Source organism: Leopardus geoffroyi, chromosome X (assembly GCF_018350155.1).
Source record: "Leopardus geoffroyi isolate Oge1 chromosome X, O.geoffroyi_Oge1_pat1.0, whole genome shotgun sequence".
Lineage (NCBI taxonomy): Eukaryota > Metazoa > Chordata > Mammalia > Carnivora > Felidae > Leopardus > Leopardus geoffroyi.
In genome coordinates this window covers 15696942-15720029 of record NC_059343.1, presented here as the reverse complement: position 1 = coordinate 15720029, position 23088 = coordinate 15696942, and the positions used below count along the sequence as shown (strand labels likewise).

The window sequence follows — 23088 nt, the reverse complement described above, 5'->3', positions numbered from 1 at the left end:
GGCCTTCCCTGATTGCCCTCTGCCCCAGTGTGGGTTGAGTACCCTCCTGGCGGGGGGGGGGGGCCCTGTCACGGTGACCCTCACTTTAGCCATCCTCTGGGTGATTGTCACCACCACTTCCTTCCTGTCACTGTTGTTGTATTACACATTTTTTTGAGGAAAGGGATTAGGCCTTGTTCACACTCCTGTCCCTTGTACTCAGCACAGTGCCTGGCTTGTGGACACTTGCCCTCCGGTGTCCCACTGCCTCCTGCTCAGAGGCACAACGGTGCCCGGTGCCCATGTGGCTTCCGCCTACCTTCTCATTGTTGCTCCCATTCATGTCACCTCTGTTCTGCATCCTTGGGATTTTTGCTGATCTCTGTGAGTCACAGCAGGACATTCTTTGCAAAATCTTTGCATGTGGATAAGGAAGGTCCAATCAAACTTGGAGCTTTTGGGGCGCCTGGGTGGCGCAGTCGGTTAAGCGTCCGACTTCAGCCAGGTCACGATCTCGCTGTCCGTGAGTTCGAGCCCCGCGTCGGGCTCTGGGCTGATGGCTCAGAGCCTGGAGCCGGTTTCCGATTCTGTGTCTCCCTCTCTCTCTGCCCCTCCCCCGTTCATGCTCTGTCTCTCTCTGTCCCAAAAATAAATAAACGTTGAAAAAAAAATTAAAAAAAAAAAAAAAAAACTTGGAGCTTTTATACTTTCCAAAATGACAAGTTTTGAGATGGTATCCAGTACTAGTGGGCACATTGAAACACATTCCTTATTGATGTGATAGGTTGCTTCACTGTTCAGAACAGGTCTCTGTAGGACACAACTCCAGGGGTGTTTCAGCTACATTGTCAAGTTGATGGTGGACATGTGAATGAAGAGGAATGTTCATTACAGGGGTTTGAAATAGGAAAAAGAAAAAAAAGTGCATTTTGGATGGATAAAGAAATTTCCATCTAGTCCTCATATAGTGGGATGCTCTGCTGAAGTGAAAATGCATCCGCCAGAGCTGGGCATGCAGATTGGTGGCATCACCAACCAATGGCAAGTCCAAGAATATATATGGTGTGCTACTATGTATATAAGGTTCACAAACCAGCAAAACTAAACAGTATACTGTTTAGGAGTTCATACGTCATAATATGCATACACATGCATATATAATATGTATATATACATGCATACATAATCCCATATAAGCTTGCGCATGCACGTATATAGTATACATGTGCATATGCTCGTAAGTGTACATATATATTTTTTCATATACACATATACATGCAGGGAATCGAGAAATCCAGAGATCAGGACAGAGGTGTATCTCTGTGCAGGAGGGAGAGAAGTGACTGGGAAGAGACACATGAGAGTCACAGTATAGATAATGCTCTGTCTTGGGTTGGCACGGCAGGAGTACGGTTTTACATTTCATTATACTGTACTTTATAATTTGTATATAAGCTAAATATATTCTGTGGAGATGGCCTGTTTCCTAATAACACTAAAACTAAATCCATCAGTAATCTTTATGTGAGGCTACATTCCCAAGTCCTTTGATGAAGGAATAGGCTTATCTTGTTGTTGCTTTTCTCCCACTGTTCATGGGGTAATGTTAATCCAGTCATTCCTCACTTTCTGCTTTGCCTAAAAGACTGTTGCTACAAGTGCAAATTGTGGTAGTTCCCCATTGGTGACCAACAGGAAGTGGATGAAGGACACAGATCACCTCTCTCTCCCACATCGTGTCCTTTCCATGTTCATCACAGATGTCGCCGTGGTGGACATGAGTGATGTCTCCAGACAGCCTTCGCTCTTTTACCATCTTGGGGTCCGAGAAAGCTTTGACATGGCCAATAATGTGATCCTTTACCACGACACCGATGCTGACACTGCTCTTTCATTGAAGGTAAAGGATGTTGTTCATCTTCTTGTGAATACTTTGTTTTGGGAAAACGGTATTATATGGTCAAATGAAATGTACGTGTAGTACAGGAGGTTGGAGAAAAACAATAAAGATTTGCTTGCGCAATTCCTTTCTACTACAGGTTTTCGCTCACACAGACAACTTCCTGATCACTGTGAGCGTACGTACTACAGAGAGGCATTTGTAGGCATCTTGATCGTTTCCAGACTCATTAGGGAAGTGGAGGCAAAAACAGTTTCCACGGAAGCCAACACACAGCTCTGAGTCCTTTAATGGGCAATGTGATGCAAACCTTCACGTTAAAAAAATAGTTTCTCAACTTCAATAATAAGACTGCGCATAACCATTACCATAGCGGGCAGAAAGTTCCAGCATAGATATAATCAGTATTTAATCTGTTACCCCCGCCCCCCACCATCCAAAGCAGAGGAACACTGAACACTTGTCTGTTTGTGCCCAACTCAGTAATTACTGAGATTTTAAAAAATGTATTCTTGGAACTATGAAACAAGTGCTTTTTGGATAATAGTACTTGTTAAAAATGATCATATTTGGAACAGAGGGCCAGATGGCAATGGAGTAGGAGGTCCCGTGTAAGTGTTGAATCACTGCCTTGTACACCAGAAACTAATAGGACACTGTATGTTACCTATACTGGAAGTGAAATAAAAACTTCAGAAATCCTCCTGTTTGTAAAATGTGAAGGTCTAGGGTGAGCTACTGCAAAACTCAGCTAATGTTAATATTGTTGAATATCTTAATACTAGTTAGGAAAACCTGGTCTGTATTAAATCATTTCAGGAATAAAAGACTAGTTTGTTAACAGCAGTATTGCTCAACCTTCACTGCACTTTAGAATTACTTGGACAACTTGTAAATATCCCAGTCCCCAGGTCACGCCCCAGACCAATTACATCACAGTCTCTGGGGGGTTTGTTTTTAACCTCTCCAAAGTACAGTCTCGGGCGAGAACTAGCGGCTTAAAGTTAGCTTTCGTGGACGCCATTTTTAAATGTCCAGCTCCCTTAGTGTTAAAAATCACTAGCATATAAATAGCACAATTTTGTGATGGCAAGGATGAACATTTTTGTGTTTCTTGGGATTTAATATTAACCAGATTTTTCTAGGTTCTGTAATAATTGGGATTATTTGCTGGTAGAAATACAGCCTGCTTCAGGTGTGAAACCTATATGTGTTCAGTATCACATACACTTTACGTAGATGTGTACTCTGTAGCTGTAGCACAGTACTGTGTGTTAAGACATCATTCATAGGACATTAAAAAAAGAAACTGGTTATTATTGTACTTTACATTGTAAAATAGTTTCTCAAAAGACTATAAGCCAATGTAAAATATTACTTTAGATATTTAGATACTGATTTTCTTTTACCGCTTTTCACTAAGGAAGTTGTGCTTGGAAATACTTAGGAATAGAAAATATGAAAGGATAGATTATTACACTACATTTTGATGAGGAACATGAAATCAAAGTATTTTTTCCGATGCAATTTATTATTTTTCTCAACAATGCCTTAGTGGACTCCTCTGGAAAGTCTCATAACCTAGGTAAGTGTTAATTTTTAATAATATGGAAAAATACTTCCTAAATTGGATATGGGTAGTCCATTATATCTGACACTGGAAGAGGCAGTCTGCACTTGTCAACAGAAAACTGAAATCTCAGATTATAGAAAACCCATTTTATGGGGCAGCTGTTTAATTATGTTTTCTTTTTGCAGCACATGTTGGCCGACAGCGCATAAATGATACGGTCAAGGGCTGCACAACCATTATGCTAAGTTAACTGACTAAAATTGCTATCGCTGAATCTGAAGGTTCCTAGACAATTAGAGTGATGTGTCAGAAACCCTGCCAGCAACACCCCTTCTGTAGAAAGGCTGACGGGGGGGCGGGGGTGGTGGCAGTACTGATTGAGGCAAGAAGCGACTGTAGACCTGAGGACCCCACGGCACTTCCTGGGCATTCCTTGCCGTCACCGCCGTGGTTCACTGGACAGGTGAGGTGCAGGGCGCTCAGAGCCCTAGACCTGAATCTCACAGTGTTTGGACAAAAGCATTGCCGCTGCTATGGGACATTTTCATAACTGTAAATGTTCCTCAATCATTCTAAAAGCTAGCCAATTATGATCTGTTTTCCTTAGAATATAAATTTTACAATTCTCTGAGGCTCACCCTATTTGAAGCTTTTTGCTCAGGGAAAGTGGGGGAGGTTTCAAATGATAGGTCTTGCTCTAGGGTGGGTGCTGGATGATGGGGGGCAAAGTGCTTGTAGTGCTTATGGAAATTAATGGTTTTTTTTTAAAAAACTGTATTCATTTTATTTTTTTCTTTTCAGGATATGGTAACTCAGAAAAACACAGTAAGTATTATATTTTCAGATTTTTAACCTGGTAAATGTAGAAGATGCTTGCTTGAAAATCTCACAGATAGCAGGGTGATTTTTTTTTTAAGTTTTATTTACTTTGAGATAGAGCGTGAGTGGGGGAGGGGCAGAGAGAGAGAGGGAGAGAGAGAATCCCAGGCAGGCTCCCCACCGTCAGCACAGAGCCCAATGTGGGGCTCGAACTCACAAACCATGAGATCATGACCTAAGCTGAAGTCAGACACTTAACTGGCTGAGCCACCCAGGTGCCCTGCAAAGTGATTTCTAATTATGCCTGTTGGTGTGTTTCTCAGGGGGATGGCTAGAACCCCCTGTCCTTCAAGCTGCCTGCTAGGTTAGGCCCCACTCCCATCTGGGGTGAAGGGCAGAAGGTAAGGTCAGGAAAACGGACTTATTACTCTTCATTGTGTACTAGGACTTTGAGGCTGGAACCATCTGGCTATCTCCTTCTGATCTGGGTTGGTCTCTTGGACACCAGCAAGATTCTTTTTATTGGAGCCATTACCTCCCATATTTCCCACCAAAGTTTCCCTAACAACAGAGAAACATGAACTTATACTTGAGGTAATACGGGGCCTAGCCCAGAGTTCCTGCAGTGACATAGTGATAACACCACGTTGGTTTGAATTGTATAATGAAATCCCCACTTTAAAGACATTCAGATAAGTTCATGTTCTTGGAAATTGTGCCAAGGTTACCCTGTGCCTTGAATGAGCCTTGAAGCACTCATCTTCCTAGACCTTTAGCACTGTGGTCTGACCAGTCGTGACCAAGACAGAGGACGTGTCCCTCATTTCTTTCCTTTGCCCTCAGCCTGCTTACACTGGTCCTTCTAGAAAGGAAGGGCCTCCTGTCTCATTTTCTATACCAGTTGAAATTCCCGAAGGGAGAAGGATAAAGGGCCAAGGAGGTAGAGCTCCCCCAGGGATGCCCTCTATAGGGGAACAGGAACTTTGCATGACATTCCCCCCTCCACAGAAGGCCCTACCCTGCAGCTGTGGGGCTTAGACTTCTCCAGAACCCAGGCAGAGCTCCTTCTCTGTGGTGGAAGCCTTGAGTCTCCTCCTCCAAGCCAGATAATGAAGTTCTAGAAACCAAACAAGCGGTGCAGGTTATGCAGTTACCACTGGAGCTTGGATTTCATAAGCTGACCTATAAAATTAAGGCATCAGGGTGGGTTTGAGTTCTTGGGAAAAGAAATGGGAAGACCTGTCACTTCATTTTGCCCCATTTACATACTGCTGCTCTCCACCTGTGGGGCTCTTCCTTGTACTTTCTAGATCTTGATTTCTTAAATTGCCTCCGTCATGGAGATAGGGGGGATCCAGTAAAAGGAGCCTGAGCCTGAGGCTGCCAGGCACGGGTTGTAGCCCCAGCCTCGTCTCTAAGTCACTTTGGGCAGTCATCCCCGCCCCCATCCTCAGTGTCCTCATCAGGAGAATGAGAAGGTTGAACTCTTTCACTTGATTCATAGATAACTTAAAATTCTCAGAGTCTGTGGTTCCATATTTGTTGCACAAGTGAAAAGACGTAACTTGGATTTAATGCAAGGAATGTGTCAGCAACAGTTATTCCTCAAGACAGGAATCACATTAAGGCAAGGTGCAAAGAAGAAAACTTTTTCCATCCTGACTACTGGGTGTTTTGGAGCCCAGAAATATTCTTGTTCTCGAAGAGACTTAGTGTCACTCTGTTACCATTCCACTGAATACCCTCCTTTCTGGTGCATGCTCTCTCCTCTGAACGCCCAGGAACCCCTTCACATTCTTGGTAATTCTGATTATACCATGGCACCATTCTCCTTGTGTGTGTGTGTGTGTGTGTGTGTGTGTGTGTGTGTGTGTGTATACACACACACATATATATGTATATATATATATGTATATATACGCATGTGTCTGTTTGTTTGTAATGAACTTACTCTAGACGATTTGGCAACTAATCTATCTGCTACATTTGCTATTACTTTAGAATTCAGTGCTCAGTACTGGTTGTCATGCTTCATGGGCTGTGAAAATTTAGAGCGTTCAGGAAAACAAAATAAAGGACCAGAGGTAGCTGGAAGAGTGGAAGATAACACCAAGAGGAAAGGTTGAAGGGAAACAAACCTTGAGAAGTATTGTTCATGGTCATTTTCAAATGTTTTCCATTTCTGGAAAGTAGGGAGACAGTTACTACTTCTACTCTGGGTGGCAGGGAAGTGTAGGGCAAACTCAAAAAAGGTTGCGGGGCGCCTGGGTGGCTCAGTCATTTGAGCGTCTAATTCTTGATTTTGGCTCAGGTCATGATCTCACGGTTTGTGGGATTGATCCCCACGTCTGACTCTGCGCTGACAGCATGGAGCCTGCTTGGGATTCTCTATCTCTCTCTCGCGCTCTCTCTGCACCTACCCCACTCATGTGCAACACACAAAATAAATAAATAAACATAAAAAAAAAAAGGTTGGGATCAGCAGAATGGTCATCTCATAGCTAATAGTGATTAAACATTGAAAAAGAATGTCACGGTAAATCAGATGACTTTTAAGGAGGGTTTACTCGCTTGTCCCCTCAATATGGATTGAGTTAATGCTGCTTAGAACCAGAGGTCTGGCTTGTCTGACTGCAGAGGTTTTGGGAAAGAATCTGATGAAATTTGGGGTCTGTAATAATTGGACAGCTTTAAAAAAAAAAAAAGGTACAACATAGTCCTAGGCAGTAAATCAGGAAGTCCTGTGAGGCAGGTGTACAGATTAAATGCCATACTCCGTGCCACTGAACGCTTGAAGTGATTTGTGAAGAGATGGAAACCTAGAGGCTTTGAGATCTCTGCCTTCACGGAATCATCCTATGTTTCTAGGATTGTGCCTAATGGTGTATTGAACTCGACTTCATTTGGTAGAGGGCTGGTGTCTTAGGGCTCTCCAGACAAACAGAACCAATAGGAGACACAGGGAGAGGGAGTTCTTTACTATGAGCAATCACCTTGCATAGTTATGGGGGCTGAGCATTCCCGCCATCTGCCATCCGCAAGCTGGACACCCAGGAAAGCCATTGGTGTAATTAAGTCCCAAGTCATGAGACCTTAGAATTAGGGGAGCCAGTGGTGTAAATTTTAACCCCAAGATCAGAGATGACTGTCCCATCTCAAGCAGCAAGGGAGCAAGAGGGGCAAATGCCTCTTTTTCTCAACTTCTGTTCAAGCCCCAGTGGATTGGACCATGCCCACCCACTGTGGCAGAGTCCACTGACGCAGCTGCTAATCTCACCCGGAAACACCGTCATAACCGCCCCCGGCCCTAATGTTTAATCTGGGTACCCCAGGCCAGTCGAGGTGACACAGAATTAACCATCACAGGAGGCACACTTGCTTCCATTTCTAGGAACATTTGTTTTGCAGTGATGTGGAGGATAGGAAGCCAATTTCTAGGCTTCAGGCTGGGCCACGTCTGCAGCCATTCTGGGCTCGTCTTCTCTTTGGAAACACATTATCACCTTTTGTACTCAGCTCTTTTTTAGACCATGCTCATGTTCTCATGTTCCAGGTTTTGTTTTTAAATGCTTATTTATTTTTGAGAGCAAGAGACAGAGCCCCAGAGTATGAACAAGGGAGGGGCAGAGAGAGAGAGGGAGGCACAGAATCCGAAGCAGGCTCCAGGCTCTGACCTGGCAGCACAGAGCCCGATACAGGGCTCGAACCTACCAGCATGACCTGAGCCGAAGTCGGACACTTAGCCAACTTAGCCACCCAGGTGCCCCTAAAATCGTTTTCTTAATTTCCTTTTCAGGATGGATATTTTTTTTAAAGTTTATTTATTTTAAGTAAGCTCTACACCCATCCTAGGGCTTGAACTCACAATCCTAAGATCAGCAGGGAGCGTGCTTTCGATCCTCTGTCCTCCTGGCTCTCTGCCCCTGCCCTGCTCATGGGTGCGCATGCTCGCTCTCTCAAAAACTAAGTAAGTATTAAAATATATATATTAAAATACTTTTTACAAAAATCTTCAACGCTCAGCACATTTTATTTCAGTATTTGAGTTAAAAATACTGTTTTTTTTTTTTTAAGTTTGAGAGAGTGGGCACAAGTGGGAGAGGGGCAGAGAGATAGAGAGAGAGAGAGGGAAAGAGAGAGGGAAAGAGAAAGGGAGAATCCCAAGAAGGCTCTGTGCTATCAGCACAGAGCCCAACGCGGGGCTCTAACTCACAAACCCTGAGATCTTTACCTGAGCTGAAGTTGGACACTTAACCGATGGAGCCACCCAGGTGCCTCATAATTCCGGTTTTTTTAATGAACTTTGATATTAATTTCAGTGTAGTTAACAGGGTTGTGTATATTAGTTTCAGGTGTACAATATAGTGATGCCGCAGTTCTGTTCATTGCCCGGTGCTCATCATAGTAAGCATACTCTTACTCCCCTTCCCCTTTTTCGCCCATCCCTCTATGTAATTCAGCTTTTGATCCAAGTTCCAGAAAAATTACTTTTCTCTATTATTTGCATCCTTAAGCTCTTTCCTACTGCTTCACAGATACCAAAGAGAGCCATTTACAGCATTTTACCACTTCAGAAAACCTGTTGATGTGATGAAAGATCAAGGTTGAGCCTTTATGGGAACAAGAGTGGAAATGCTAGCCAACCCCAAGAGACTACTTTATCTATTAAACCTTGGAACTTCCTGGTAGTTTTTTACTCATGTACATAGTCCACAGGTATTCTTGAACTGTTTTAATTTTCCTTTGCAAAAAATAATCATACCTTCAAAGCCATGGTATATTTTGCAGGTTGATTTCCCCCGGAAGTGGACTCTGAGACTGAATTGAGTGTGCAGGAGATTTATTAAGGCGTGCCCTTGGGGTCAAGGCTGAGGAAGCAGAGGGAAGGAAGCAGGACCAGGCAGAGAGAGATGAAGCTGGGAGGCAGGCTCAGCGATAGCCTTGGCTGATCCCGTGGGGGGCTCTAGAGCTGGAATGGCCTTTCTGAGTCGGGGTGAGATGGCCAGGCCTTTACATGCCTGCATCCAGCCCTCCCTGGAAGGTGTGTGACCTTGGGTGAGGTACTGTCTGCGCCGAGGCAGTTTGGGATGGCAGGAGCTAACAGCAGGGGCCACACATCCTACCTTGACGGTCGAGGGTGGTGTCTGTGTGCCTGAGTGTCCACCACATTATAATCATTTTATTGGAGAAATTTGCAAATCCTGTATGCCCCACGACGAAGGATTGTATCTCTAAGGCTCAGAGGCACAGAAATCATTTTCTTCCATTGAATTGTGGGTAATTACCTGGAAGCTATACATATCATAGCCTCGCCAGAAGGAAACACGAGGCCATAAACCTGCCCTGTCCCCTAGGAAAATTACCAGGAGAGGATGAGATATTCCACTCAGTACTTACAGAAGGAATTGTTAAAAGTGCACTAGACCGTATTTTCATTTGTCATGTCCTAAAGGCAGAGTTCACAGTTGGTTTTTAAAAATGAAAGTTAAATTTCTAAGCTAGGATCATGTTATTAAAAAGCACCTTATTAAAAGACTAATCTGGTTCTTGACCTCGGGACTAGGTGGGTTTTTTTTTTTTTTTCTGCGAAGCCAATGAAATTTAAGAGAAACTCATTGTTCCCATTGAAATAGTTATCTCTATAATCCCAGTAAATTGGAAATTCTTTGAGAAACAGACATTGGCAATATTGGGTACATTTTCTACAATATTGGAAGTCTTTTTCTTGGCTTACAAGCAAATTTAGTACTCAAGTTCAGCGTAACAGAATTCTCTTGGTCTTTCCCTCTTGCGTTCCTCACTTTTCAGTTTGCCATGACTTGGGATCCAAAATTATCAAAGATGATATAGATTGCTTAGGCACACTTTGGTAAAAGGACAATCAAATTTCCTTTCTCCTTTAGATATCCTCTCGGTTTTCTGAGTTCAGATCAGAATTTTTACCACTTTTATTAGTGAAGAACCAATTTCCAACAAGAAGGCTATGTCTCCTAGTAAATGGAGAGGCAGAATTTTATTTTGCACATAGAATATGATTTATGTGAAAACCTATGTCCTTTGAATATTTGTCTCTTGTATAGCTATTTTTTAGTATTTCTACCTCATCTTTTTTTTTTTTTTTTTTTTTTTTAGTTATTTTGAGAGAATGAAAGTGGGGGAAGGGGCAGAGAGAGAGAGAGAGTGAGAGAGAGAATCCCAAGCAGGCTCCACACTTTCAATGTGGAGGCCAAAGAGGGGCTCAAACTAATGAACTGCAAGATTATGACCTGAGCTGGTCGGATGCTTAACCAACTGAGACACCCAGGCGCCCCTGGTATTTATACCTCATCTTAAATTCTCTTTTCTCTAGTCTTGATGCCTTTTGTTTTTTCCCTATGTGCTTGTGGTCTTGTGATCTCTTTCAAATTGGAGTATTCTGGAAGTGCAAACCACAAAGCTTTTGTCTGTTCCTCTCGAATGTCACAGGAGTGATGTCCCATTTCACAGGGCCAGTGTTAGAACCAAAACAGCAATACGTAATTCTGCCTACCAACTGAATAAGTCTTTGATGTCTGAAGATACCCATTTATTTGTTTTAAATTGTGATACAATTCATATACCATACAGTTCATTTACCCATCTGTTTGTGATGGGTATTTTGTGTAACATGGCTTGCTTTATTAAGGGTATTTCAAAATTAAGCCACAATGGCAGTTACTGACAAGAATCCTGAGGAGGAAGGGGAAGGACCTGAGGTCGTCTGGCTCTGTGGTCCTCTGTGGGCCAGTTGGTTAACCTTTCTGGGTCTCGGTTTCCTCCTGTATAAAATGAGATGATCAATCAGGTGGTTACTGAAATCCCTGCCAGATCTGAAATAATTCTAGGATTTTATGATAGCCATTATTTGTTTGAACAAAGCAGACGAGCAGTTGCAGTAGTTCACTTGACACTGCATGGCCTGTTTCCAGCAGTGAGATCTTCAGTTACCTTTTAAGTGTCACAACAGCCTGATGATTCAGTTGAAATTGTTATTGGGCTTCTGTGTATTATTAGTTCTTATCCTGACCAAATAGAGAAAAGTAGCAATATGGAATGCTGTTTGCATCGATTTCAACAACAACAACAACAACAACAACAACAACAACAACAACAAAAACACCTGCATTCCCCTGATGTGCATGTGTGGGATTTTGAAAATTCTCCTGTAACTGACTAGACAAAGAATTGTATCTATTAGGCTTAACACCTTGTAATCATTTTTTTTAATTTTTTTTATAACGTTTATTTATTTTTGAGACAGGGAGAGACAGAGTATGAACTGGGGAGGGTCAGAGAGAGGGAGACACAGAATCTGAAACAGGCTCCAGGCTCTGAGCTGTCAGCATAGAGCCCGACACGGGGCTTGAACTCACGGACCGCGAGATCGTGACCTGAGCCGAATTCGGCCGCTTAACCGACTGAGCCACCCAGGTGCCCCTCATTTTTTTTTTTTTTTTTTTTTTGAGCAGCCCCTGGCTTGGATTCTCTTTCTTAATAAATGGACTTTTTAATGCATGCTCATGTTAAATAACTTTTGAAAAATTACTGTCCCGTATTTGTTCATCTGCTCTGTAAATCTTCTTGGGAACACTTTTGCATGCTTTTCTAGTTTTCGTTTTCACGAAGGATTTGCAACCCTTTTGCGTTACAAGATTCAGGCTCTAAAGTAACTACGTTCTGCCAGCATTCAAGATAGGCCTTCTTCCCTGAGTGCTCAGAAATCATTTTTATCTTGGATAGTGTTAAACCACCTTCCATCTGCCTTAGATTTCCCCCCCTCTCCTGACTGGGTCATTTATTGACTGATTAAACGTTTGTATTGTGATAAAAAAATGTTCTTTAGGACATTGAGCTTGGAAGTCTCATTAGGAAGTCTGTTGGGATGAGATTTTACACATTTATTTGCTCCAAAGAATTAATTGATAAAACTTGTGCTGTTAATGACAAATTTTGCCACCTGCTGCTAGCCATAAATAGAAATAAGTGCTGGTGTAGTGAGGCCCCTTCCCTTGGGTTTCTGTCCTGGTGGCCTTGAACCCTTCGCCTTCTTGCATAGAGTAGCTACACAGGAGCCAGCTGAGGGGAAAGTCCTGAGTGTCCTTGGTTGGTGGCCATTATTGAAACCCTTAGACCGTGAGGTGAAGAACACAGCATGCTCTGTTCTCCTGAGCTGTCCTAGAGAAACCAGACCGCTGTTTGTGGGTGGGAATCGCGCTGTTACCCATAAATGTCTTCGTATGTGAAGCCCACTGGAGAAACACTTGTGTCTTAGGGCTGCAGGTAGGATGTTCTATGTGAAACATCTGCTGGGAAGTCCAGAGCAGATACTCTTAGGTTTTGGAGGGCCTTGGGACCCCGTTGTCAATCTGGAGGAACCTATGGATGCCTTCTCAGAACATACCTTAAAATGCTTAAGTAAATACAAAGGATTATAAAGGAGGCAAATTATACTGAAACCTAGCTACTAAAATATTTTTTAAAGTTGCATATTATAATCTGTGTGCTTCTTTATTAATGTCTCAAATAATAAGATCAAACAGCAGGTCTCAAAAGTATCATAAGTTTGGACTGGTAATGGGTATAAAGGTTATTTTGAGATCTCTGCAGGAAGTGTAACGTGATAGGAAAAATTCTGTGATTTCTATTAGTGACAAAGTCCTGGGTCCTGCAAAAACTAAGATGTGTTACCTCTGTTCCTAACTGAAGGCAGCTTTACAATTCATTTAAAGGTAAATGGTGACAAAGATGTAATTTTCTTCTCATTCAAGTTCATAGACTCCCAAGGATTAATAGACTCCAGGTTCACAACTCCTGGGCTGGTCTAGAACTGTTGAACACAGCTGATATTTACTGTATGCCCACTATGTGCCATGACCATATTTAGGCCCCTGTCACCTAATGAAGTTGACAGTACGATTGTCCCCATTTTAAAGATGAGAACACTCAGATTCGGACAGAGAAGTACATTGTCTGGGGTCATTCATCTAGTATGGAATGGAGCTGGGATTCAATCCTTGGCTATCCCAGTTCTCCACCATCTTGCTATGCTTGAGCAGAGATGCTATGATACTTCCTATTTCAGTATTAATAAGGTATTTCTTCCTCACCTGACTTAGCAAATGTTGGGGGGAATCCATCCCACTACCCAGCTCTGCTGAGATGATGAAAAGGAAATGCCTCTGCTCCGTCCTCTTTGACAGCAGCACATACCAAGAACCTTAAACTTCCTCTAGTTATTTCATTCTTGGGAAAAGACAACAGTGTGAAGATGCAAAAGTGTTCATCTCTGTGTACAGTAAGAAAATTTTCAGAACGAAGTTAAACAGTAGAATGGTTAAGTACACGGTAAATATTTACCATGTGAAGTATTAGGGAGGCACTAAAAACGACATTCGAGTACGGAAGTGTTGAATCACTATATTGTACACCTGAAACTAATATAACAGTGTATGTTAACTACCTGGAATTAAAATTAAAACTTAAAAAGTAAAATTGGTGACTGGTAAAGGAAAAAAGTATGGCATTTGAGACTATATAATCAAACTTTTATAATGAGAGTTTTTTTAAAAGCACCTGTTCTTTAACCTAGTGATGGTACAGGACAGTCTGTTCATGGTGATGAATCTGTACATGGCAGTAGTTCTAGAAATCTCCACTGCTAAGATAGGGACTAGAAACTTTCAGAGGACAGATTCCTCCACTCCCAAATGTCACGGTGTCTGAGGCCAGTGGCTTTTACTCTGCTCTCTGACCCCACTTAACTATATGAGAATCTTCCTTTGGGAGGTATTTGAAGAGTTTTTGGAAGGGTTTACATGTTAATGTGCCTAGCATACTGGTTCTAATGCCCCTTTATTGTAGGAAACTAAGCTGCCTTTGTTGAATGTGTTTTACTAAGCTGGATTCTTGAGATGTTTCCATTTATAAATGTAACAATTACAAATATACAAGCTTGGTTTGCTATTGGACATGTGTTATGCTAATCAGTGTTTTTCTTTTTAATTTCTCTCCCCACCAACAAAAGTCTGAATGTGCTCCATCATTTGAAGATGTTTGAGCCTATTCTTCTTCCTTAGAACAAAAGTACTGCACTCAAAAGCCCGTGCTTTCACTTGGAAGTTTATGAATCGCTTTTGTAAATGTAGCCATTAGTCCCAATTGCTTTCTGTAAAATTTCTTCAACTTTTATACACTTCACGAGAGGTTTTCTCAAAGGGAGTATTTTTACTTTGCCAAGGCTCCAGATTCCCGTTGTCTGCGCAGTCCTGTTCAGTCAGCTCGCTCAGTTGTCAGACGTCACGGATCCCCTCTCTTTCTCCTCATTTTTCTCTGTGGCTGAACATTTGCCCAAAGGATCAGATCCCCGCCTGGCTGTGGGCAGGTCTTGATGAGCCTGCGCCTCTCTTGCTCTGCCCACTTGAGCCATAACCTGGAACAGCACGTAGCGTTTATTTGCCGAGGTCCTATTTTTTTCACACCTCATTATTGAGGACTTGAGTAGGATGGGGACAGAGTTTACTTTTGTGCTATTTGGGAGCAATGGGCTTGCTGAAGAAAGACTATGAATAAGATTTCAGCGAAGTGTTTGTTTTAGAAATGGCGTTAAGACCTGTCATACTTGTATCCAAATAAGTGGGATTCTGGCACCTTCAGTTACAGGTCTGTTATGGATACTCCGGGTTATGTAGTTGTAAAGTTGGTAAATATTTTTGTGATAATTATTATTCTGTATAATGTTTTTTAAATAAGCTGAGAGAAGGAAAAAAGAAATGCATATATTTATAGAGTTACATTAACCTTTTTGTTGACCATTTCTGGTAACTTTTTGTTGGTTTCTGTGGATTCCGGTTAACACACGGTGCAATTTCCTCATGCCTGTGTACCTTGTGTTATTTCCACCTGCGTCTTTTACACTGTTACTGTCAAATAAATCCCGTTTCTGTATGTTACATACAAATTAGATGATTATATATGTCATTTTATGCAGTTGTCTTTTTATTGTTAGAGTGAGTGGGAGACAGGGGCAGAGGGGGAGAGTGCGAATCCCAAGCAGGCTCTGTGCTCAACACGGAGCCCGATGCCGGGCTGTATTGCATGACTGTGAGATCATGATCTGAGCTGAAACCAAGAGTTGGACGCTCAACTGACTGAGCCTCCCAGGTGTGCCAATGTGATTGTCTCTTAAGTTAGTTAAGAAAGAAGAAATTGTCAATCATATCATCTTTTTTTAAAATAAATTCCAAACACCTCACATTGGCATGGCAAAGAAAGTCTTCTTTTAAAGTTTATTTATTTCTTTTGGTGGGGGACCAGAGAGAGACAGAGAATCCCAAGCAGGCTCCTCAGTGTCAGCGCAGAGCTGGACACGGGGCTCAATCCCACGAACTGTGAGATCATGACCTGAGCTGAAACCAAGGGTCAGGCACTTAACCAACTGAGCCTCCCAGGCGCCCCCAGTCATATCATCTGTTATCATTAACTGTTTACCTTCCCTGGCATGCTCTGTTTTTACCAAGTGAATTAGAATTAGTGTCTGGTGTCACTCACTTTCAGTCTGAAGAACTTCCTTTAATAGTTTTTGTAAGGTGGTTCTTCTAGGAACAGATTATCTCAGTTGTTGATCTGAAAATATCTTCATTTTCCCTTGATTCTGAAAATCTAGTTTTGCTAGATAGAAGGTTCTGGCTGACTTACTTTTTCTTTCACCCCTTTGAATATGTCCTCCTCCTGCCTTATGGCTTCCTTATTTCCAGTGGCAAGTCAGATGTTGATTTCAGCGGAGTTTCGTGTGCGTGACAAGATCTTCTTACCTTTCAAGATTTTCTTTTTGTCTTTGAAAATGTTAGCCATGATATATCTGGGTATGGATCTCTGAGTATCCACCGTGAAGTTCATTCAGTTTCTTGGATATGAAATTGAACGATTCATTTAATCACATCTATGAAGTTTTCAGAAATTATTTCTTTGGATATTTTTCTGCTCCTTTCTCTGCTCTCCTTCCAGGACTCTTGCAATGTGCCATGTATGGTGGTTCACTGGGTGATGTCCCACATTTTTGTGAGGCTCTGTTGATTTCTCTTCATTCTTTTTTCTCTCTTTTCCTCAGATGGCATCATCTGTTGATCTGTCTGCAAGTTTGCTAATTCTTTCTTGCCCTCAGGTTTCCTGTTGGGCCCCTTCAGTGAATTTTTAATTTTGGTCCTTGTACTTTTGAACTCCAGAAATTCCATTTGCTGGTTTGTTTTTTGTTTTTGTTTGTTTGTAATTTCTGTCTCTTCACTGACATCTTCTATTAGATGAGACATTGTCATCATACCTTTCTTTCATTCTTTTCAGCTTGGTTTCTTTAGTTCTTAGAATACCTTTATAATATCTGCTTTCAAGTCTTTGTCTCTAAATCCAGTATCTGGGCCTTTGCAAAGGCAGCTACTATTGCCGGCTGTGTTTCCTGTGTATGGATCACACTGTCCTGTTTGTTGGCATGTTTTGTTTCTTTTTTGTTGAAAACTGGATATTTCAGATAATGCATTATAGCAACTCTGGATACTCCTTTCTTTCCGGCTGTCTCTGGTGCTTATTTTTGTTGTTTGTCAGTTGGTTTGTTTGTTTAGTGACTTGAATAGACGAGTTCAGCGAAGTCTCTTTGCTCCACAATGTGCGGCCTGAGGTGTGACTCTTTGGAGGGTACAGCCTCGGCCATGTACACAGCTACTCTGACCTTGCCACCCCCAGCCAGGGGTGACCGTGATTATACCTGGGCTCTCCTTGACTGTATCTCTCCCTGATTTCCTTAAGTTCTTCTTGTATTGAGAATACACCTTAATTATTAGCTGACTACTGTGTTGTTGTTTTTTTTTTTTTAATTTTTAATTTACATCCAAGTTAGCATATAGTGCTGTAGTGATTTCAGGAGTAGATGCCAGTGATTGATTCCCTATGTGTAATACCCAGTGCTCATCCCAACAAGTGTCTTCCTTAATGCCCCTTACCCATTTAGCCCATCCCCCCACCCACAACCCCTCCAGCAACCCTCAGTTTGTTCTCTGTATTTGTGTCTTATGTTTTGTCCCCCTCCTTGTTTTTATATTCTTTTTGCTTCCCTTCCCTTACGTTCATCTGTTTTCTTATCTTAAAGTCCTCATATGAGTGAAGTCATATGATATTTGTCTTTCTCTGACTGGTGGTTTCGCTTTGCATAATACCCTCTAGTTCCATCCATGTAGTTGCAAATGGCAAGATTTCATTCTTTTGATTGCCGAGTAATACTCTGATTACTGTGTTTTTGATGAAGCCCAAGACACCAGTGTTCCATAGTCTGATATAATTAAAGTTGGGTACCTTTGCGGGGGTGGTTAAGGCCTGTCTCCAAGGTTTACTCTGACCTCATGAAGGTTCTTCTTAGCTCTCTCTTCCCTGTTTGTCTGTGTTAAACTAGCTGGTCTGCCTTTCACCTATTGCTGTCCTGGAACTACCAACTTCCTCTTAATTTCCTGCCACAAAAATCTCCGTTGTTTTTGATAGTGCTCTTAAGTTTGCACTTGCCCATGCTGTGTTCTGCATCCTTCTGGGTTGCTGCGTGCCTCTCCCTTCCTACAGCACGCCTCTAGTCCTAGGCAGAGCCTGTGCCCCACTGCTCCAGAGCTGGGCGGTGGGGGGTAGCGGCCTACCTCTCTCAGAACGCTCCTCTGCTTTCCAGGGGGGTACCGAGCAAGGATGGCAGTGCCTGATCTTCCCAACTTGCCTTTCCTGACGTGGAACCTTTGTTCTATGTGATCTGGGACAAAGACGATCAGAGCCCAGTTTTCGTGGTGAAATAGGCCAAGCCAAGAAGATCAGGGGCTTGCCACCCTTGCTCGGTACCCCACGCTAAAGCAGGGGAGCATTCTGAGAGAGGCAGGCTCCTCCCCCTGCCCTGGTCCTCTTTCTTGCAGTTGCCCAGGATAGAGCTTCTCCAGCACAGGGCCGGGGTGGATGAGAATGCTGGCGGCCTGGCCTTCCCAAGGAGAAACTGTCAGAGTAGAGGTTGTGGGGTGAGAGGGAGCCCCGTCTACTTGGCTGTACCCACTCAGGGCAGCATTTCTGTCACACTGGGCTGGAGGACAGGGGAGAAGCGGGTCATAGCTCAAATGCTAGAGTCTCGCTGTTCTTACCAAGATTAGTTGATTTTCTTGAGTAAATGTCTCTCCATTGGTATATGCTCTTCACACAATTCATAAAGACTTAAAAAAAATTTTTTTTAATTTTTTATCAGCTAGGGCTGTTTTTCTGAGGAGATAATCTGAGAAGGTTCTCACCGCCCCCTGCCCCCTTCCCATCTAGCTCTTTTTGGGGGGGAAAAAAACCCAACTCTGCTTCCTCACAGATATTTTACCTTCTAGACCTCACTGATCCACATAGCCCTCTTCTCCCTGTCTGAAATCGGAAGGCTTTTTACCATAAACTCAGCTACTTTGTGGAAGAACCAGTTTACGCTTCTGACTGAATAAATGGCTTTTAGCTTACCTCAACAACATGGCATTTTGTTAGAGATGAGGGAGAAATCAGAGTCTAACCCACCACATCCTGACTTTGCTGGTCAATACCAATCTCTCTCTGAGAATTTGAAGATCTTAACTGGGGTCTTTGTTCTCCTGGTGCAGGCACTTCCCAATGATTGCTGGGAAGTAGCTGGCAGTCTTCTCCCTGTTCCCTAGTTACCACCCACAACCCTGGATTCTTGCCATCTCTGTTTATAACGCACTGGTATCTGCATTTTGAGTGGTTGAACCCCACTATCTGGTGCCCACAGGGACAATCTTCAGCTATTGTTCTGCAGCAGGGTAAGCATTCTCAGAAAATCTTATTTTCAGGAATAATGGGATATCAAGGAGCTTAACGTACAACGTGGCTGGCCTGCCACCTGCTTTTGCATCACCTGTCAGCTCAGAAGGGTTTTTCCACTTTTAAGTGTTTGGAAGATGTCACAAGGTGAGGAGTATTCCAGGACATGTGAGAATACGAAATTCAGATTTGTGCCCACAAATAAAGTTTTATTGGGACATAGTTATGTTCGTTTCTATGCCGTCTACAGTTGCTTTCATGCCACAGAGGTGAGGAGCTGCAGCAGAAACTGGCCCACAGAATCAAAAACCCTTACCGTCTGGCCTTTGACAGAACAGGTTCGCTGACCCAGTCTAAGATGTGTTTGAACAAAGCAGCGCTAGTAACTTTTTCTTAACAAAATAATTCAGGGCCTAGAAACATGACTGAGTAGGACTTAGAGATGCCCTCTACAAGGTACGAAGGAGAGAGAGAGTCTCAGGACAAGGAGTTAGAGTTTGAGTTCAGGTGGAAATAAGAAATCCACCTGTTCTTGTGTAAGCAAATCTTACTCAAAAGGAAGACTTAAAAATATGAGTCATGTAGGTATTTGAAATCAGTTCCGCAATGTGGTAGGTTTTCCCACAGCTTCTGTTTGATCTGAGATGGTAGTGTTCTGACCATTTTTTTTTTTTTTTGTATTTAATGAATTTCTTTCTCATTTAGAAAAAGCTATATTGCTTATTTGGTTTCCTGTTCTTGGAGAAAGTGTGCTTCCCAAGGTTATGTGTGTATTATTCTAAAATGTTTGAAAAATTCCATTAGTCTAGTTTTAAAAATTAAGGAGGAAAAATCAGATGAATTATTTCTGGCATCATATACATTCTTTAAAACTAAGTGAAGAGATAGGAATTAGGAAGTTTGGAATTTTAAGCTAGTTGCTTTTTTTTAATTTTAAATTTATTTATGTTTTTATTTTTGAGAGAGGGAGTGTGAATGGTGAAGGGGCAGAGAGAGAGAGAGACAGACAGACAGACAGGCAGACAGACAGAATCTGAAGCAGGGTCCAGGATGACAGACAGACAGAATCTGAAGCAGGGTCCAGGCTCTGAGCTGTCAGCACAGGGCCTGATGTTTGGCTTGAACTCATGAACCGTGAGATCATTGACCTGGGCGAAAGTCAGACGCTTAACCGACTGAGCCATTCAGGTGCCCCAAGCTAGTTGCTTTTTATGACCGTGTAGACAAAAGATTGACAGAAGAAGGTCGTGTAAGAATGTATTTTAGTCTCAAATGTGCTAAAAAATTGAGCATTATCTAATGCTTTTCAGAGGTAGTGTTTATGCTTTACAGTGGATCATGATTCATAGTCGAATTGTAATTATTTCTTAGAAAAAAAGATACTGTTTTACCTGAGTAGTATTGGACAGTATAAAACTTTTTAACATCCTTTTCCAAAATAGCTCTAAGACTAGTCATAGTTATTGATACCTGCTTCCTGCAAAACAATTTTTACTCAACAAAGTTTAGAATAGTTCAGCTGTGGTTAAATTATCAAGTAATGGGGCTTTTGCATCTATGCTGAAAAAAAGAGTATCTGCCTTTACATTGCAGTTCTTGGTCATCAGTGGGTCCCAAGCTCACTCTGATTTGGGGGGCCCGTAGTGAAATGATGTAGTGTCCAAGACTTGAAACCCTGAAAGCTCTGCCAGTGAAGTTCAGAGCCATCCACAGATCAGTCCAGCCTCTGAAACCAAATTTTTGTGTTGAAGCTTGTGGAATTGAGTGGTTTCCAGTTTTGTGCCTGATAGATGCATCGTCCTTTTGCACACACAGTTAATCATTCTCAGGTACTTTCTCCTTCCCTGCCCTACCAGGTTCCACCTGCCTGAATCCACGGCTTTGCTTCTGCATCAGTTACTTTGTGAAACGTGTTTTGTTTCTTTTTTCCAGGCATCCAGTGGAAATTATTATTTCATCCCGTACATCGTGACACCATGTGCTGATTATTTCTGCTGCGAGAGTGATGCCCAGAGGCGTGCCTCGGAATACATGCAGCCCAACTGGGACACCATCCTGGGCCCGCTGTGCGTGCCCCTGGTGGACAGGTTTATCAGCCTCCTCAAGGACATCCACGTGACCTCATGGTAATGCCCATTCACCGTCCTCAACCCTGGGAGCTTTGCCAAACATTGCCCTTCACGTTTATGGAGGCAATAGACCCTTAGGAGATCATAATGCCCAGAGAATGGGGAACCCTAGCTAATCCTTTCTAAGTTCTTCTGGAAGCCTTTATTCTTCTTGCTACCTCACTAAGTTGGGCCACTGGGGTGTAGCCAAAAGAGAGCAGAACTGGAGTTAGGAGGTGAGGGTCGAGCCTGTATCTGTCGCCAACTCCCCATGTGACTTTGATAAGTCTCTGTAGCCATTTTCTCATCTAGAAAATAAGGAAGTTAAGTCACTGGTTTCTTCTTGCTCTTTCAACCCTAAGATTCCTTGTTTTAAGATCATTTCTGAACACGATTTCACTCCCCCCTACCCAAAGCAGTTGTTGGGGTTGTTAAAATGGCTCAGCAAGGTCATTCAGGTCATAAATTCTTGTGCTATAAAGTCAGATCTGTTGAGTCAAGCCACAGCCATCCCGATGTCAGGATGTCTTGGGATGTGTTCTTTGTAGGCTTATGTCGGAGAAGGTATGGAATACTCATTCAGAGGTGAGCAGGTTTGGGTTTGAATCCTGGCTCAGACGATTCTGCGCTTTGCAGCCTTGTAAATGGCAGCTCACCTGTCTGAGCGTCCGTGCTCAGGGAACCACGCCTTAGCATGTTCTCACTCCAGAAGTGGGAGGCCACAAATTATCCACTAAACCAAAGCATCTAGTGATTTTGCTTGCAGCCAGTTTAAAGGATTTACTCCTGTAAGTTCGGTCACAAGAAGGATTCGTCCTTGCAAAACAAATGAAAATCCACAGCCCTGGCAGAATTGACTTACATTGAAATGGAAAGGACCACACGTCCCGCTGTGGCTCAGGTGGCAGCTCCCCAAACTGTGACATGTGACTGTTGTGGCAGTGGCGTGAGGTACATGCTTGCTCACGGTCTGTTCTCTTCTTCTATCCTATTATCTCTTATTTGGACGCAGAGTTCCTTGTGTACACTTTAATGGGAAAATGAGACTGGAAACCCAGATCTGTGTGACCAAATGCCAACGCAGACAGCAAATGGGGTCCCTTTGTGGCACATTCCTGCAGAGCCTGACTCGATCACCCCTTGCTGCTCAGTGAACATTTTAGTGATGTTTAGAGAGAAAGCTCCTCAAATACCATGTGTTTAGGTCTGACAAGGAAATAGGCTGGTTTGCGTCTGCCCGACGAGCAGGGTCTTGCAAGAAGTCGACCCGAGTTTGTTTTTCATTAAGCGTGTGTATGTATCAGTAGGAAAATGCCTCTTGATTAGTACCATTTCAAGGGACTTGAAATACCTGTTGGTCACTTCCACCCCTTGGTTGGTTGGTGAGAGGGTAAATGGTGCTTCTGGTATAAAACCTGTACAAGAGGGGTGGCAGATATGTCTTTAGCTCAGGTATCAACTCCGATGGATTGGTGACGGCTGCCTTGGCCTTGTGCTGAGGAGCGGTTTGAAGCCATTGCCAGGTTCACATCGATTAGCAGCATCTTCCCTCATTACCACGGGCAGAAATGGCTGCATGTGAATTACATAGATGGTGTCCCCAAGCCATACTCAGTTCAGTGTTTTGTTTATTTACTTACAAGGTATGACTTTTCTGAGGTTTCTTAGTTTATTGAGACTATTTTTCAGAATTAGCCTTGAAAACAAGACTAAACTCAAATATAACTTTGTATTTGTAAGGCTAAACTAATAACACTTTAATATCATTGATGCCTTTTTGGTCCACCAAATGGACAGTGGCTGTCACCCAACTTAATGACTCATTAGATTAATGACAGAATTTTAAACACTGGTAGAATCTGCTAATTTGC

The 23088-nt window shown here is 42.6% G+C and overlaps 1 protein-coding gene across 1 annotated transcript in view; it reads left to right on the top strand.

Moving 5' to 3' along the window:
- Positions 1-23088, top strand: part of MAP3K15 (mitogen-activated protein kinase kinase kinase 15) — a 124313-nt gene that overhangs the window by 20209 nt on the left and 81016 nt on the right. The window contains exons 2-4 of the mRNA XM_045472971.1: positions 1740-1879; positions 4254-4277; positions 21042-21235. Of these exons, the coding sequence (XP_045328927.1) occupies positions 1740-1879; positions 4254-4277; positions 21042-21235 (358 nt within the window). The remainder of the gene's footprint in view (positions 1-1739; positions 1880-4253; positions 4278-21041; positions 21236-23088) is intronic.